The sequence below is a fragment of the Chenopodium album genome, chromosome 5 (genome assembly GCF_948465745.1).
Source record: "Chenopodium album chromosome 5, dcCheAlbu1.1, whole genome shotgun sequence".
Lineage (NCBI taxonomy): Eukaryota > Viridiplantae > Streptophyta > Magnoliopsida > Caryophyllales > Amaranthaceae > Chenopodium > Chenopodium album.
Window position 1 is genome coordinate 4,703,448 of NC_137838.1, and position 14,879 is coordinate 4,718,326.

Genomic DNA, 14,879 nt, shown 5'->3' on the forward strand with positions numbered 1-14,879 from the left:
ACTTCTGAACCCTAATCACAAACCACTGAACACCCTACAAAATCTCTGAACCCCTACAAAAACTTTTGAACCCCCTACAAAAACTTTTGAATCCCAACCACAAACCACTAAACATCCTACAAAAACCTCTGAACCCCCTACAAAAACTTCTGAACCCTAATCATAAATCAATGAACTTCCTACAAAAACCTCTAAACCCCCTACAAAAACTTCTGAACACCAACCACAAACCACTGAACACCCTACAAAAACCTCTGACCCCCCTATAAAAACTTCTGAACCCCAACCACAAATCACTGAACACCATACAAAAACCTCTAAACTCCCTACAAAAACTTATGAACCCCAACCACTAAACACCCTACAAAAACTTCTGAACCCCAACCACTAAACACCCTACAAAAACTTCTGAACCCCAACCACAAACCACTGAACACCCTACGAAAACCTCTAAACCCCCTACAAAAACTTCTGAATCCCAATGACAAACCACCGAACACCCTACAAAAACCTCTGAACCCCCTACAAAAACTTCTGAACCCCAACCACAAACCACTAAACACTCTACAAAAACCTCTGAACCCCCTACAAAAACTTCTGAACCCCAACCACAAACCACTGAACACCCTAAAAAAACATCTGCACCTAAAGACACTGCTGGACTTTCCTTATAAAGTACAGAATGCCAATTTTTTTTTAAAAAAATGATTACAAAATACATAAATCTCATAAAAATTTCATAAATAATGTATCACTTGTTCAAAATTATAATTAAGATGTTCATAAATCCAAAAATATATGTTTGTAAAAATATATATATTCATAGGAAATGTGTTCTACGTTCATATTTTTAACTAAAAATGTTCAAAATACCAAAATATAACCAAAAACAGAATTGTTCATGATAGAATACACAAATATCAATAAAAAATCAAAATAATATGAAAGCTACAAATTTCGAAATTCAAACCTAGCCATAGTGATTTAGATAAAGGAATCTTATCAGAAAATAATCATCTCCGTCGTCTTAACCACCACTTTCTCGTCAAATTCGCCATTTTTAACTTCACTTCATTGGAAAAACTCCATTAATAAAGCTTCAAATTGAAGGTTGAAGAAAATGAACTTTTTAATTAATGTATAGTGATTAACAATGGTGATGAAGGAGTTAAATCAAAAATAAAATAATGAATGAATTTAGGAAAAAAAAAATTGAGGAGAGAGAAATCAGAAATTAGGAATTGTAAGAGGAAGAGATGAAGGATCTCAATCTATGGTGAACAACAATGGTGATGGAGAAATTAAATCAAAAACAAAATTATGAATGAATTTAAGAGAGAGAAAAGTAGTTTAAAGATAAGAAAGAGGAGAGAGAAATCAGAAATGAGGAAAGTGTGAGAGAAGGAGAAGAGAGGAGAGAGAAAATGATGGGGATAGGAAATAATGTTGGTATTGTGTGTTGGCAAATTGTAAAACACGTGACCTCTTATTAATGGTGGTGCACATATTTTAATATGCACCATGGTCCATATTAAAATTTGTCATTTTAACTTAAATGTTTTTTTTTTTCCTCCGTATTAAATTTGCGATGCCCAAACCCTCTATTTTTGGAAAATCAGGCCTAAATATAATATATGCCCAAACTTGGGTTTTATTCGGTGAGCTAGGTTTGATTTGGTCAAATCTAGCTAATTTAATAACCGGCCTCCAATTAAATAAGAAAAAAGTTTTAAGTTCTAATAAAGTCAATATAATTTTATTTTATTTTATTATTATTTTTTTTTTTTACTACATAAGGTCTATTCCGTCTATATAATAAGATAGGAGGAAATTTAAAACCGCTAGTGTTTATCAAGAGGTGTTTCAGTAAACTCGCACGACAAAAAGAGGGTATAATATATAATACCTTCAATATTAATAGTTCGACTCATTTACTATTTACGTGGTAAAAAACTCAAAATAAAATAACTTTGATCACATTTTATGATTTCTACAATAGAAATACATTAACGTGAGATATCTTATTAGATTTTATCAACTTTTTATATTTCGTATAATTCATGGTCAAAGATGTTTATTGAACATCGTAAATATAGCTATTGTGGTAAAAAGTTTTCAAAATTTAAACATTTTGGTAAAAGACTCGTCTTTTTACTCCGTATATGTTAAGCATCGTCTTTAATTATAAGATCAATCTCTTTTAGATTTTCTTTTATAGAAAAAGATGAAAAAGGACGGACAAAAAAGGATTCGTGTAACACATGTACTGATGCACATCAGTTATCACATTTGTATTATCAATTTTAAACTTTCAAGTTTCAACAAAAACTGGAGTAATAAAAAGTCTTTATCTAATTTCTTTTTAAAATCACATAAACTATGGTTGATTAATTGATTGTATAATTTTCCTTAACTAATGTTAGACTATTAGCATAATACATTGATTAGATATTTCATTACTGCGTTAAAAGTTGATGCAGATAGAGGAAGAACATTTTCATTCACATTTTATTATTTACTTAGTTTTAATTTTCAGTCTTATTTATTTTGTTTGGACATTTTAATTTTTCACACTATTTAAAAAGGAAAAAAATGTGATCTTGTTAAATTCATTCATGTAAGATTGTAAGTATATTATTTACTTTCTCCGTTTTTTACTACGTATTAGTGTACCATATAAGTTGGACACAATAATTTTGATAGTGAAAAAAAAAAAAAAAAAAGTTCTATATAAGGACACTTGTAGAGTTGCACTTCACTAACACAACAAAGCAAGTCAAGTCAAGTAAACTTTAGCAAAACACAATTAATCAATACACCATAATGGCTCGTGAGATGTTAGGGGTGGCAATAGTTATAGGGCTCCTACTAGCAATGGTGCCCAACACCATGCAACTCCCCTTACACCGCCCCGACATTGATGGTCCGTTTATCGGGCTCATCTTATCCGGCTCTTCCTATGAGAAGCTCCTTTTGGATTCAGGCTTGTACGTCCCTGAACCCGAAACTTCTTTAATTCAAATAGCCGGAAGAACATTCAACATTGGTACCTTCAACGGTGTTCCTACCATCTATGTTGTCTCTACTAGTCCACTAGTAAGAACTATCTAGTACAATACCTTTAATTAAATTGTTTCCTTAAAAAAGTTACTTTTTTTTTTTTTAATATTTTGTTGGAATATGCATTGAATCGGTTTGCCTATGTGAACAACTATCCAATAAGTGAGTCGGGGACTATTTTTTTTTTTTGTTTAATACAACGGTCCAAAAAGGAGGCTAACTCAAGGCTATAACAAGAAAATTTAAACCTCTTATATCCAATTAGTGTGTCGGGGACTAGGGACAACAAAATTCTAGTGACTTTGTACGTGTTACGAGTTACTCTGATCTATGATGGTAAATTCGTTTTTATTCTTCTATTGTTGTAATTGTAGGCTCATGTAAGTGCAACAGTACAAATCCTGGTCGATCATTTCCATATCTCGGGGATCATCGATTTAGGAAACGCGGCCGTTGTTAGTCCTTCAGTGAAACTTGCTGATGTTGCTGTGCTAGATAAAACATCCTTTATTAGTGCTTGGACCTGGAAGGTATACTACGTTTGTATTTCGTACTGTACATATAATATATACTCCCTCCGTCTCTTTATATATGTTTTCATCAATTTTATTGGACCAAAAATTAAAAGTACGTGAAAATGTAATTAAAGTATACATTTAGAGAATGAGATAATTTTAGTTCAATTAATTATTATGTTTTCCCTTCCTTTTTCACTCGAATTAATTAATTCCTTTGGACAATGATCAGGAATATGAAGGTGGAATAGAAGCTTCCAATGAGCTACCATCACTAAGATTTGGAGACTACAATGTTCCAGAAGCAGGAGATAATAAGTTGGGAAGTTTACAATTCCTAAAGATAAAAAAATACACGCCTAAAGGTTCAAACAAGGAAACCTTTTGGTACTACATTGATCCTGAATGGCTTGAAATGGCTTCTCAACTCAAGGTAATTTCAACCTAATTTTCACCTAATTTTATTACGAACAACATTAATCATATCATTTATAAGAATATATATCATATATAGAGGTGATTAATTATGGACCGAACCGAGTTGGGATTTAATTTGGTAAAAAGAGAGGCCTTATTCGTAAAGAGGACGGAGTCAGTACATGGACAGAATAAACACAAACCCAACCTTAAAATCGGGATAGGTTTGTGTGATCTTTTTAGGTCTAACCAAGTTTTGATTTTTTGTACAATTTAACGCGGTCCGTTTTTATTTATTAAAAACAAAATAAATAAATAAATAAACTCAATAGGTCTAATAATAAAAGAGTGTGTGGTACAATTTTAGGATATGAATTTAGAGAGCTGCACTGAAGAGAGGTTGTGCACCAAGGATGTACCTAGTGTTGTGTATCGTGTTAAAGGCGCATCGTCCGATGCGTATGTGTTGAACCATGCTTACGGGAAATTCCTCAACAAGCACCTCAACGTCTCAACCGTTGACAGAAAAAGTGCCGCCGTAGTTTCGGTGAGTTTTCTAAGTCTAACGTACTTACTTTCATATATACTATTAGTTACTTCCTCCGTCGATCTAAATATTTACTCGTGTAACTCAACTGATTGTTAATTACTCTATGATGTTACAGACTGCCGTTGCAAATGGAGTGAAACATATCGTGTTTCGTGGTGCCTCGAACAAGCCAGGAATGCCGTATGACAAAAAACTTAGTGCTTTGGCAACCAAAAATTCGTTCAAAGTGGCTTCTAAGTTTGTTGAATTACTGGCTAATCAGCTACCTTTGATTAAGTACAAGTACTAGTGAAGTGTACTGTTTTGAGTGTTCTTGCTAGCTGTTTAGCCAAGTATGGACTATGTAGTAAGTGCTTTAATAATAAGGGTCAAGAGGAAGAAAATTCTAGGTTATGGTGTTTAGAACTTTGACCTACCTAAGCATTGTACTCCGTAATTAGCTTTGTATGATAATGAGTGAAGTCTATGCAACTATGCAAGTTATTGGCCCCTCTATTACACATTTCGCTTTTTTTTTCCCTAATATTAGAGTTTTTGATCTGCCGAAAACAAAAAGTTTGGAGTTCTTGATTGGAATTATTTGAAAAAAAATTATTACTACGTTGAATATGTATATAAAAATAATATATATAATACGTTGAACCTCTAAAATAACAAAAATTATGATCTTTTCACGCTCATGTTATGAAGATAAAACCTACAAAGCAATAACTACATATTTACATGCCACTTTAAGGAGATTCACTATAGGAGTATTAAGATTTATTATTTATATATACTAAAGGATTGTTTAGTTCATTTCACCTTATTTAATTTTGCTTATGTGATCTGATCTGACATAATCTAATTGTCTGAATTGTCCAAACTTTAACCTTATGTGTACGATAAACTACAAATAAAAAATACATTAAGTGTGGTCTTGTTAACTTCATAATAATAAATACTTATTAATATGTAATTTTCATAATTTTTTTATTACAAAATCTAAGATATATTGCAATAAAAAAACGCTCATAAAACAGTGATTTAATTTAAATTTATTTTTTCTGAAATAAATTGGACTAAACAAGGCCTAAAAGTTTTTGTGCTCTTGTGATTACTAGCTAGGTGCGTAAAGTAAGTTGTAAAATGATGAACCAAATATAAATACGTACGGAGTAGTAAATAAATGCACATGCAAATATTGACTAATATTCCACCAAAAAAAAGTATTGACAGGTAGTATATGACTTTTTACGGTGTTTGAGACAGACATATGTTAAAATGTATATATCGCCATTCACAAAGTCTTATATGTGGCTGGCAAGCTACTATAAGGGTTACTTTACTAGTATAATGGGGGTTATTTGGTCAGTGTTAAAGGGGTTATTTCGTCATTGTTATAAAGTTACTCAGTCAGTGTTGTAGGGGTTACTTGGTCGATATTATAGGGGTTACTTAATCAATGTTATAGGAGTTACTTTTAGTGGCCATACGGTGTAGCCGGCCGCACATAAGACGAGCTGATCTCCATTATATAAGCGTAAAAATTATAAAAACTTGATAACAATAAAGTATACAATTACCCAAATTTAATAAAAATTCTGCATGATTACACTATATTTTTTATCAAAATAAAAAAAAAAAAAAAAAAAAAAAAAAAAAAAAAAAAAGCTTATAAGGCAAAAGATATAAGGATAGAGGGAGTCCAAGGTAAAAAAAAAAAAAAAAAAAAAAGTTTCAACTTTCAATCAAAAATGTTTGACCACTGCACGTAGGCACGTAGCTAGGGGCTCATATAAAGAATTTACCTTAATTTTCAATTATTTTTATAGTACATTCAACTTTAGCTTTTTGTCTAATTTTAATATTTACCTTTAATCAATCGATTTTATTTTATTTTTTTCCCATCTTTTTTCAATCCATATTCCACACCTTGTTATGTTCTTTTTACTCCCTCTATTTTTAAATATTTGTTCCATTTCTTCATACGCGGAATTTTAGGAGAAATTGGTGAAATTAATAAAATATGGAGGTAGTGGGGTAGGTGGAAGAATAAAAAATTATGAAAAGTAAAAGTGATAAGAGAATTAGAGGAGAGATAATATGAAATACAAAGTAATAAAATAGTTCCTCTGTTTTTTTTAGTTGATACCTTCATTTGCCAGCGCGTGTTTTTAACGATTAATATCTCTGATTATCAATATTATGAATTTATAATAAAAAAGTAGATATTAATAAAATATACATTGAAACGATTCAAATTAGATCCCAGATAAATATGTTTTATGGTATCCATAAACCACAAAAGTAAGTCAAAGCGTGTTGTGTGGATCCACTGGTTGAGAGAAATGAATTAAATACTGTATAAATCTTTCCAAATAAGAAAATTGGGTGAATATTTAAAAACAATCGAAAATAAAAAAGGTGAAGCAAGTATTTTAAAACATAGGGATTATATCTTTGTATTTGTATGTACCTTCTAAAACACGTGTGCAAAAGGCAAGACTATAGATTATTATTATTATTCGAGTATGAATCATGTTACTACATCTGTTTTTTAATTGAAAGTTTTAAGATACAGGCGACTGTACCATGCTTAGTACAGACAAAAAACACGGAATGAACATGTATGTACCTGTTTTGTAAAGAATATACATTGTTTTGTAAAGAACATATAAATGTTTTGTAAAGAACATCTAGTTTTTACAATAATTATTTTTTAATACATTGTTCTGTACGATGCAACATATTGGCGCCTGCAGGAACCAATGATTATTTTTTAATACTTGCTTCTTCTTTTTTTCGGTTGTTTTTAAATATTTGCTCAATTTTCTTATTTAAAAAGTTTTTACAATATTTAATTCATTTCTCTAACCTAGTGAACCCAATATAAATCACATTTTATTAATTTCATATTCTTTCGCCCCAAATTTTCTCAACTACTTTTGCTCTTTTTACAATTTTTTTTCTTTCCCTTGCTCCAATACCTTCGTATTTTATTATGTATTCTAATTTCTTCTATAAATCTGTACATGAAAAATAGAGCAATTATTTAAAATCAAAGGGAGTAAATTTGAATCAACTGTGATAAAAGCAAATGACAAAAGCATCATGCACTTTTAACATTTGATCTAATATAATAATCAATGTCTTCATCAAATAATCGTTTTTGATATTTTTATAAATATTCTGACAATAATATGATGACATTTTGCTACTACAGTCCCGGAAAATAAAAGCAACTAAATAATGGAATCCCACGTTATTCACGACTCGTGTATCACGATTCATGAGACATATATGTCACATATGTACCTGAAACTGCAAATCTGCAATCCATTTCAAAAAAGAAGGGGTGAGAGATGAGGCCAGGTTAGGGAGTCATTTTGTACTGCATTAAAGGTTTCGGTTCCGATTTTGAAATTTTGAAAGGGTACCAATTATGCTCACTTTGGATACTAGTATACTAATATTCCTTCCAATTTTTTTTCTTTTTTTTTTTTTTTTTTGGTCCATTTTTAAATGAAATCCCTTATAATTTAATAATATATTTTCTCTGTCCTATAATATTTGACATAGTTTTTATTTTCATTCGTCCCACAATACTTGACACGTTACAAAATACTTCGTATGAAATTAGATAACTACGTAGTAATAAAAAAATATTTTTTCACATTTTCTCTCTCTTCACTTACCTCACTTGTACTCCACTTGTTGTGTTTCTTGTAATATAAAAATACAAAAAAGAATTTTTTATACCATAAAAGAATATTTTAAATAGACCCACTTATAATTTTCTTAAACTACGTATCCATCCCAAAATACTTAGTATTATGAGACGAGGAAGGAGGGAGTATTATATGTACCCGTCAATAATGTCTCCACTCTTTCCTACTTTATCATTTCTCACCCCCTTCAATTATTCTCATCCTTCTCATACCACTTTACTTTCAATAAAATAATAATTTTATCTAACCCACTATTTAATTAAACATCCTAAAGGCTAAAACTCTAAACAATCCAAAGTTTAGCTTAAAAAAACGGATGGAATAATATGAATGCACATTTTGGATAAAGTAACGAGTCTTATGACTAATGAGTGTGTAGGACCCACTATATGTCAATATAAACACATTTGTAGAGTTGCACTTCACCAACATAAGTTACACAACAAAGCAAGTCGAGTCTAGTAAGCTTAGCAAAACACAATTATTTATTTTTTTACGTGCAAAAACCAAAATGTCTCGTGAGATGTTAGGGGTGGCGTTAGTTATGGGCATCCTACTAGCAATGGTGCCCAACACCACGCAACACCCCTTAAACCACCCCGACCGTGACACCACCTTTATCGGGCTCGTCTTGTCCAATGATTTCACCGAGAAGCTCCTTTTGGATTCAGGCTTGTACGCCCCTATGCCCGAAACTTCTTCAATGCAAATAGCCGGAAGAACATTCAACATTGGTACTTTCAACGGTGTTCCTATTGTCTACGTTGTCTCTCTACCTCCACTCGTAAGAAATACTTAGTACTATACCTTTAATTTAACTGTTTTGATTATTATAAAGCTACTACGTACTCCATATTTTAGTAATGTTTTGTTAGAATATCTCTCCTTATAATATGTTGTTGTAATTGTAGGCTCATGTTAGTGCAACAGTTCAAATACTGGTCGATCATTTCCACATCACAGGGGTCATCGATTTAGGAAACGGCGCCGCGGTTAGCCCTTCATTGAAAGTTGCTGATGTTGCTGTGCTAGGTGAAACTGCCTTTGCTAGTACTTGGACTTGGAAGGTATACTACTAAAGCTTTTCATTATTCATAAACAATTACATCTCATAAAATTTTCATCTATACTCCGTGTTATATAATTATACTCCATCTGTCCCACTATTGGCTCTATATATGTTTCATATTATTCGAATAATATGAGGTCCCACACTCCACTAGTTACCTTTTCATCAACTTATTCCAACCATATACTACCTTCGTTACAGGTTATGTGTAACGATTAGACATTTTTCCTCTCTGTTTTATGTAAAATCGTTGCACATAATCTGTAACGGAGTTAGTATAAGAAATAGTATTTTAAGTATATTTGTTCCTTCTTTCATCTACCATATTATGTAGATCTAATTTACTTATTAATTTCTTTGGACAATGATCAGGAATATGAAGGTAGAATGGTAGCTTCCAATGAACTACCATCACTAAAAATTGGAGACTACAATGTTCCAAAAGCCGGAGAAAACAAGTTGGGTAGTTTGCAATACCAAAAGATAAAAAAATACACACCTAAAGGTTCAAACAAGGAAACCTTTTGGTATTACATTGATCCTGAATGGCTTGAAATGGCTTCTCAACTCAAGGTAATTTCAGCTTAATTTCACCAATTTTTTATCACATCAATCATTCAAATAAGAATATAATATAAAGAGGTGATCATGGATCGGGCTAGTATGGAGTCAGGTTGGAAAATGCACACACGAACCCTTAAGTCGTATACACGGTACGTACTATCTATATAAATAAAAAGATTAATTGTGTGGTTTAATTTCAGAACATAAATCTTGAAAGATGCACCGATGAGAGGCTGTGCACTAAGGATGTACCTAGAGTTGTGTATGGCGTTAAGGGTTCATCGTCCGACGGACATGTGATGAACGCGGCTTACGGGAAGTTCCTCTATCAACACCTTAACGTCTCCACTGCTGACAGGAAAAGTGCCGCTGTTGTTTCGGTGAGTATTCTAAGCTTAATGTACAACTAAGATACTTCCGCCTCAAAATATTCTTATACATTAGATTATAAGTTTAAGTTCACTAGATTGTCACTATTACTGTTTCTAAGGTCAAATTACACAATCACCGTGACTACTGTACGTATATTTATTTCATCCATCAGAGAGTAACTTGTACATTATTATTAACTACCATACATACGTCCATACCCTCCCGTCATACATTTTTATGTATGACTTTAGCATTGTTTAAAAGAAATTAAAAAAATTGGCTAGGTAATTTAATAAAACTCCTTAAGATTAAAGTATTAAACCAACTATTAATTATGTTGTATGATGTTGCAGACTGCTGTTGCAAATGGAGTGAAACACATTGTGTTCCGCGGTGCTTCAAACAAGCCAGGAGTGCCATATGACCACAAACTTGGTGTTTTGGCAACCAAAAACTCTTTCAAAGTGGCTTCTAAGTTTGTCAAATTACTCGCTAATCAGCTACCATTAATTAAGTACAAGTACTATTAAAGTATTTAGTGTGTTCTTGTTGCTTTGCGTAGCCTAGTATGTGTTATGTAGCAACTAGTAAGTGCTACAATAATAAGGGCCAAGAGGAAGTCTATGTTACGGTGTTTAATTAAATTTGAACTTTAAGCTAGGGATTGTACTCTCTGTTTAACTTTGTATGATGATATGCTTGAAGAGTCTACGCAAGTTATTGGCACCTTTTTATTTCCAATTGTTTTTGTTTTTTGTTTTTTAAAAAAAAGTTTTTACATACTCAATTTTAATATTCTTGATGTGAACTATTTTGCCCGAAAATACATTATTCCGCTGAATATTTAAGAGAGTATATACAATTTGTCCACAAAAGATAATTGATATGATTTTTTCAAACTTATACAGTATATACTATGAAGATATTTTTATGACATCTAAGAAAATAAAGCTAAAAAAGCAATAGGAGTAATTTACTCCGTATAAGCCTAAAATGACATTTACGTACCGTATAATTGTTTTTTTTTTTTAAAAAAAATGTATAATATAACACCATTAATATCAAATGTTACTTTGTATAAACTTTTTATGTTCAAGTGCTTACTAGGTAGCAGGTACTTATGTACTGACGTACATGCATGCCTATATAGTCAAAGGTGTACCATGCATAATGTACAAGCTAGCTATATACGAGTACTCAAGATTGCAACAAACAATCTGTAAAACACTTAAAATACAGTGAACAAATTAAACTTTACTGATTACGACAGTTTACTATTAATTATTTAGAACTTAATAAAATGTGGAGTAGTAATCCCTGTTTAGTGTTTACAACAAGTTGTACACATATTCCATATATTTAACACGACAAAAGTTACCACGCCTAACTCTATTGTGCTAGAGCCATATATAGTTAGGATGATTTTTTGGACCAAGTCTAATTAAGTGCACATGCCATACATGATACATGCAAGTATTTCACAGATATATGAACTTTCCTAAATATATGAAATCATTAATATAGAGATAGACACTAAGATGTGGCATGTTAATATTTGGATAGAAGATAAAAATGAGTTTGAATCATAATGGAGTAGGAGAGTTGGACCACATATGATCATATATAGAATAGAGTCAAATAGACTACATGGTACATACCTCCAACCTCCTCATATCAATCTTAGCCTCTTAGCTAGGTTAATATATTTCACTTGTTATAACTTGCAAGTCTATGTGAACAATATGAGAGTTTAACAATATGACAATAACACTTGTCCACGGGTATTTCTACATCTCATGTTGCCATGTTGGTATAATATAAACCAACATAAGATCATAAAGTACCAATATAACCTTATTGGTATTGTTAGATTTTATGTTGATACGGTTATTTGAATGAGTGTACCATTGATCAGACCTGAAAATTTTGACCCAATCCGAAATATTCAATTAGTTGGTGCAAAAACAAATTCATAAATTAAATGTATTACTTCATCAATTAATTGTTGATGCAGTGGTGATTAGGACTGTACTTGGTAGAAATGACTCGTGTTCAATCTCCTGCAATAACAATTGGGAGGGGACTGTACTTATTTTGTTGTACATTTGTAATATTGTTAACAGATAAATGACCCGACTCGAACTGACTCGATTCGAAATAACTTGACCCTACAACTAGCCCTGTAAATGAGCCAATTCGACCCGAATTTGACCTGATTCAAACGACCCGTTTGTCAGGTACTACCATGTATATATATAATGTAACATTACTCTTATAGAGGTGTATAAAAAGTAGTAGTAGGTAAACATGGGCATCGTGCCGTGCCGTGCCGCCGCGGGCCGTGCCTGGCCGTGCCTCGGTGGGTGTCGTGCCGTGCCGTGTCGTGCCGGCTCCGCGGCGGGCCGTGCCGTGCCGTGCCTGAAATTGGCACACCCCAGCCTACGGCACGGCACGGACCACGTGCCTTGCGGGCCGTGCCGTGCCGGGCCGCGGGCCAAACCGTGCCAGCCTTTTATTTTATTTTATTATTTTTTTTAATAAATGAAAAAAAAAACTAATTAAACGATATATATTTTTTTTAGTACAACTCAATATATGTGATTAATTTATGTTTATGTTAATGTTAATATATTTTGTTTTCATTTTTTGAACAACTTTATTTTAATTTAGGTTATATAAATTATTTATCTAATTAATAATTATGTTTAAGTTTATATAAACAAATAAAAACAATTTAATTAATTTAGCAAAAAACAACAATGCATATAATAATAAAAAAAATACGAGTGCGATAATCCGAAAACACAAAAAATTGAAGAATAACTTATTTTATTATATGGCGGTAGCCGGTACGAATGTACGATAATTCAATAATACAAAATAAGTAATGATAATTAAAAATCGTACAATAGTGTATGAATATTGAATAACTTCATTTATTATACGGAATACAAAGTTCGATAATACAAAAAGTATACAATAGTGTATAATGTAAATATGTAATCATGTAATTATTATTGGTCGTCTTCGTCTTCATCTTCGTCTTCGTCTTCGTCTCCTAGAGGTTCAAGTTCATCCGCCAATTGAGTTGATTGAGAAGTATGAGAACTAAAAGAAGCCGACGTTCCTTCATCGTCGTCGTCGTTTTGTGCATAAGTACGATCTTGAGAACGAGTTTCGGCATCCAACCAATCCTTGAAGCAAACACACATTTCAAGTGTTTCGGGTTTTAGTCTTGTTCTTCTATCGTCTAAAACTCGTCCCGACGCACTAAAAGCTCTTTCGGAGGCAACGGAGGAGACTTGGATAACAAAAATATCACGAGCCATTGCCGACAAAATTGGATGTTTCACGGTTTGTGATTTCCACCAATCGAGGATGTCGAGGCCAAACTTCGTTCTCTTCATCGTCCATGCCTTTCATGAAGTCGTAACTTAAGTACATTTGCAACTCCGAAACATCGCTTTGTGTTCTCTTACTTGATGATGATTCCGTACCTGAAAACTTGGACATCATGTTAGCAGCTTGTGCAAATAAACCTTTGGCCCGTTTACTTACATTTTTGGATGTTTCAGAAGGGGCAAATCGAGACACGGTTCCATATTTTCTTTCATAAACTCTATATAAAGAAAAAAAACTCATTAGTCACCTTATTTTTAAAAGTTTCAACATCATCTTCAAAATTCATGTTACTATAATAAATATCAATTAATAAAAAGGTGCCATCATATTTTTGCCTAGGATCTAAAATAGAAGCAAAAATATAAATCATAGGAATATCGGTGTAATATTTACGTCATTTTTCCTCCATGGATGGAAGATATCCACGATAAACATGTTGTGATCGGTGTTCCGCAAAAAGTTGTGCAAGTAAACATGCATTGCTAAGAAAAGAATGAGAACAAGGATTATATACAGAAGAAAAACAATGTGTCATACCATATAGTAATTGTAAAAACTGCATATATTTTTCACAATTAACCCAATCATCTTCTAGTAAAGCACATTGTGGAAATTTCATATTATAAAAAAGTGTTAAATGAACCTTGTACTCCATTGCCCGACTCAACATTTCATAGGTGGAGTTCCACCTAGTTGTACAATCCGGTGCTATTTTTATGTTTTTTATCCGTTGTTGCCTGCAAAAACCTTTCCATTCTTGATATCTCATGTTAGAGCTATTAATAGACATAATAGCATTCCTTATTTTGTGATAAAATGGACCAATTGCTTGTGTTCCATTCTTCACACACAAGTTAAGAATATGACAAATGCATCTAACATGAAGTGCATCTCCATCTAATATAACATCGGTCAATTGGAATTTGACCAAATTCGCACTATATGTCATAGAAGTTGCATTATCGAAAGTCATAGACATGATTTTATCCCTAAGACTATATGCATCAATGGCTTCCATTAAATGATGTGAAATGTTAAGACCGGTATGAGGGTATTCAAGCATTTTGAAATGAATGATGCATTTTTGTAACATCCACTCGTTATCTAACCAATGACAAGTAACACATAAATAGTGAAGTCCGTATCCACCATCCCATGCATCGGCGGTTAAAGAAACTCTACTAGGAAGATTAGCTAATTCATTTACTAATTTCAATTTG

General features: G+C 32.3%; 2 protein-coding genes across 2 annotated transcripts; both read left to right on the forward strand.

Moving 5' to 3' along the window:
- The first annotated feature begins 2,728 nt into the window (after positions 1 to 2,728).
- LOC145630141 (bark storage protein A-like) lies at positions 2,729 to 5,067 on the forward strand. The gene is made up of 5 exons (XM_081682387.1): positions 2,729 to 3,096; positions 3,435 to 3,590; positions 3,808 to 4,008; positions 4,360 to 4,539; positions 4,658 to 5,067. Exons 1-5 carry the CDS (start codon positions 2,824 to 2,826, stop codon positions 4,829 to 4,831), a joined length of 984 nt encoding a protein of 327 aa, XP_081538513.1. The 5' UTR covers positions 2,729 to 2,823; the 3' UTR covers positions 4,832 to 5,067.
- A 3,631-nt stretch (positions 5,068 to 8,698) lies between these two features.
- On the forward strand, positions 8,699 to 10,983 carry LOC145630140 (bark storage protein A-like). Its single transcript, XM_081682386.1, has 5 exons — positions 8,699 to 9,036; positions 9,164 to 9,319; positions 9,694 to 9,894; positions 10,086 to 10,265; positions 10,611 to 10,983. Exons 1-5 carry the CDS (start codon positions 8,764 to 8,766, stop codon positions 10,785 to 10,787), a joined length of 987 nt encoding a protein of 328 aa, XP_081538512.1. The 5' UTR covers positions 8,699 to 8,763; the 3' UTR covers positions 10,788 to 10,983.
- Positions 10,984 to 14,879: the final 3,896 nt, after the last annotated feature.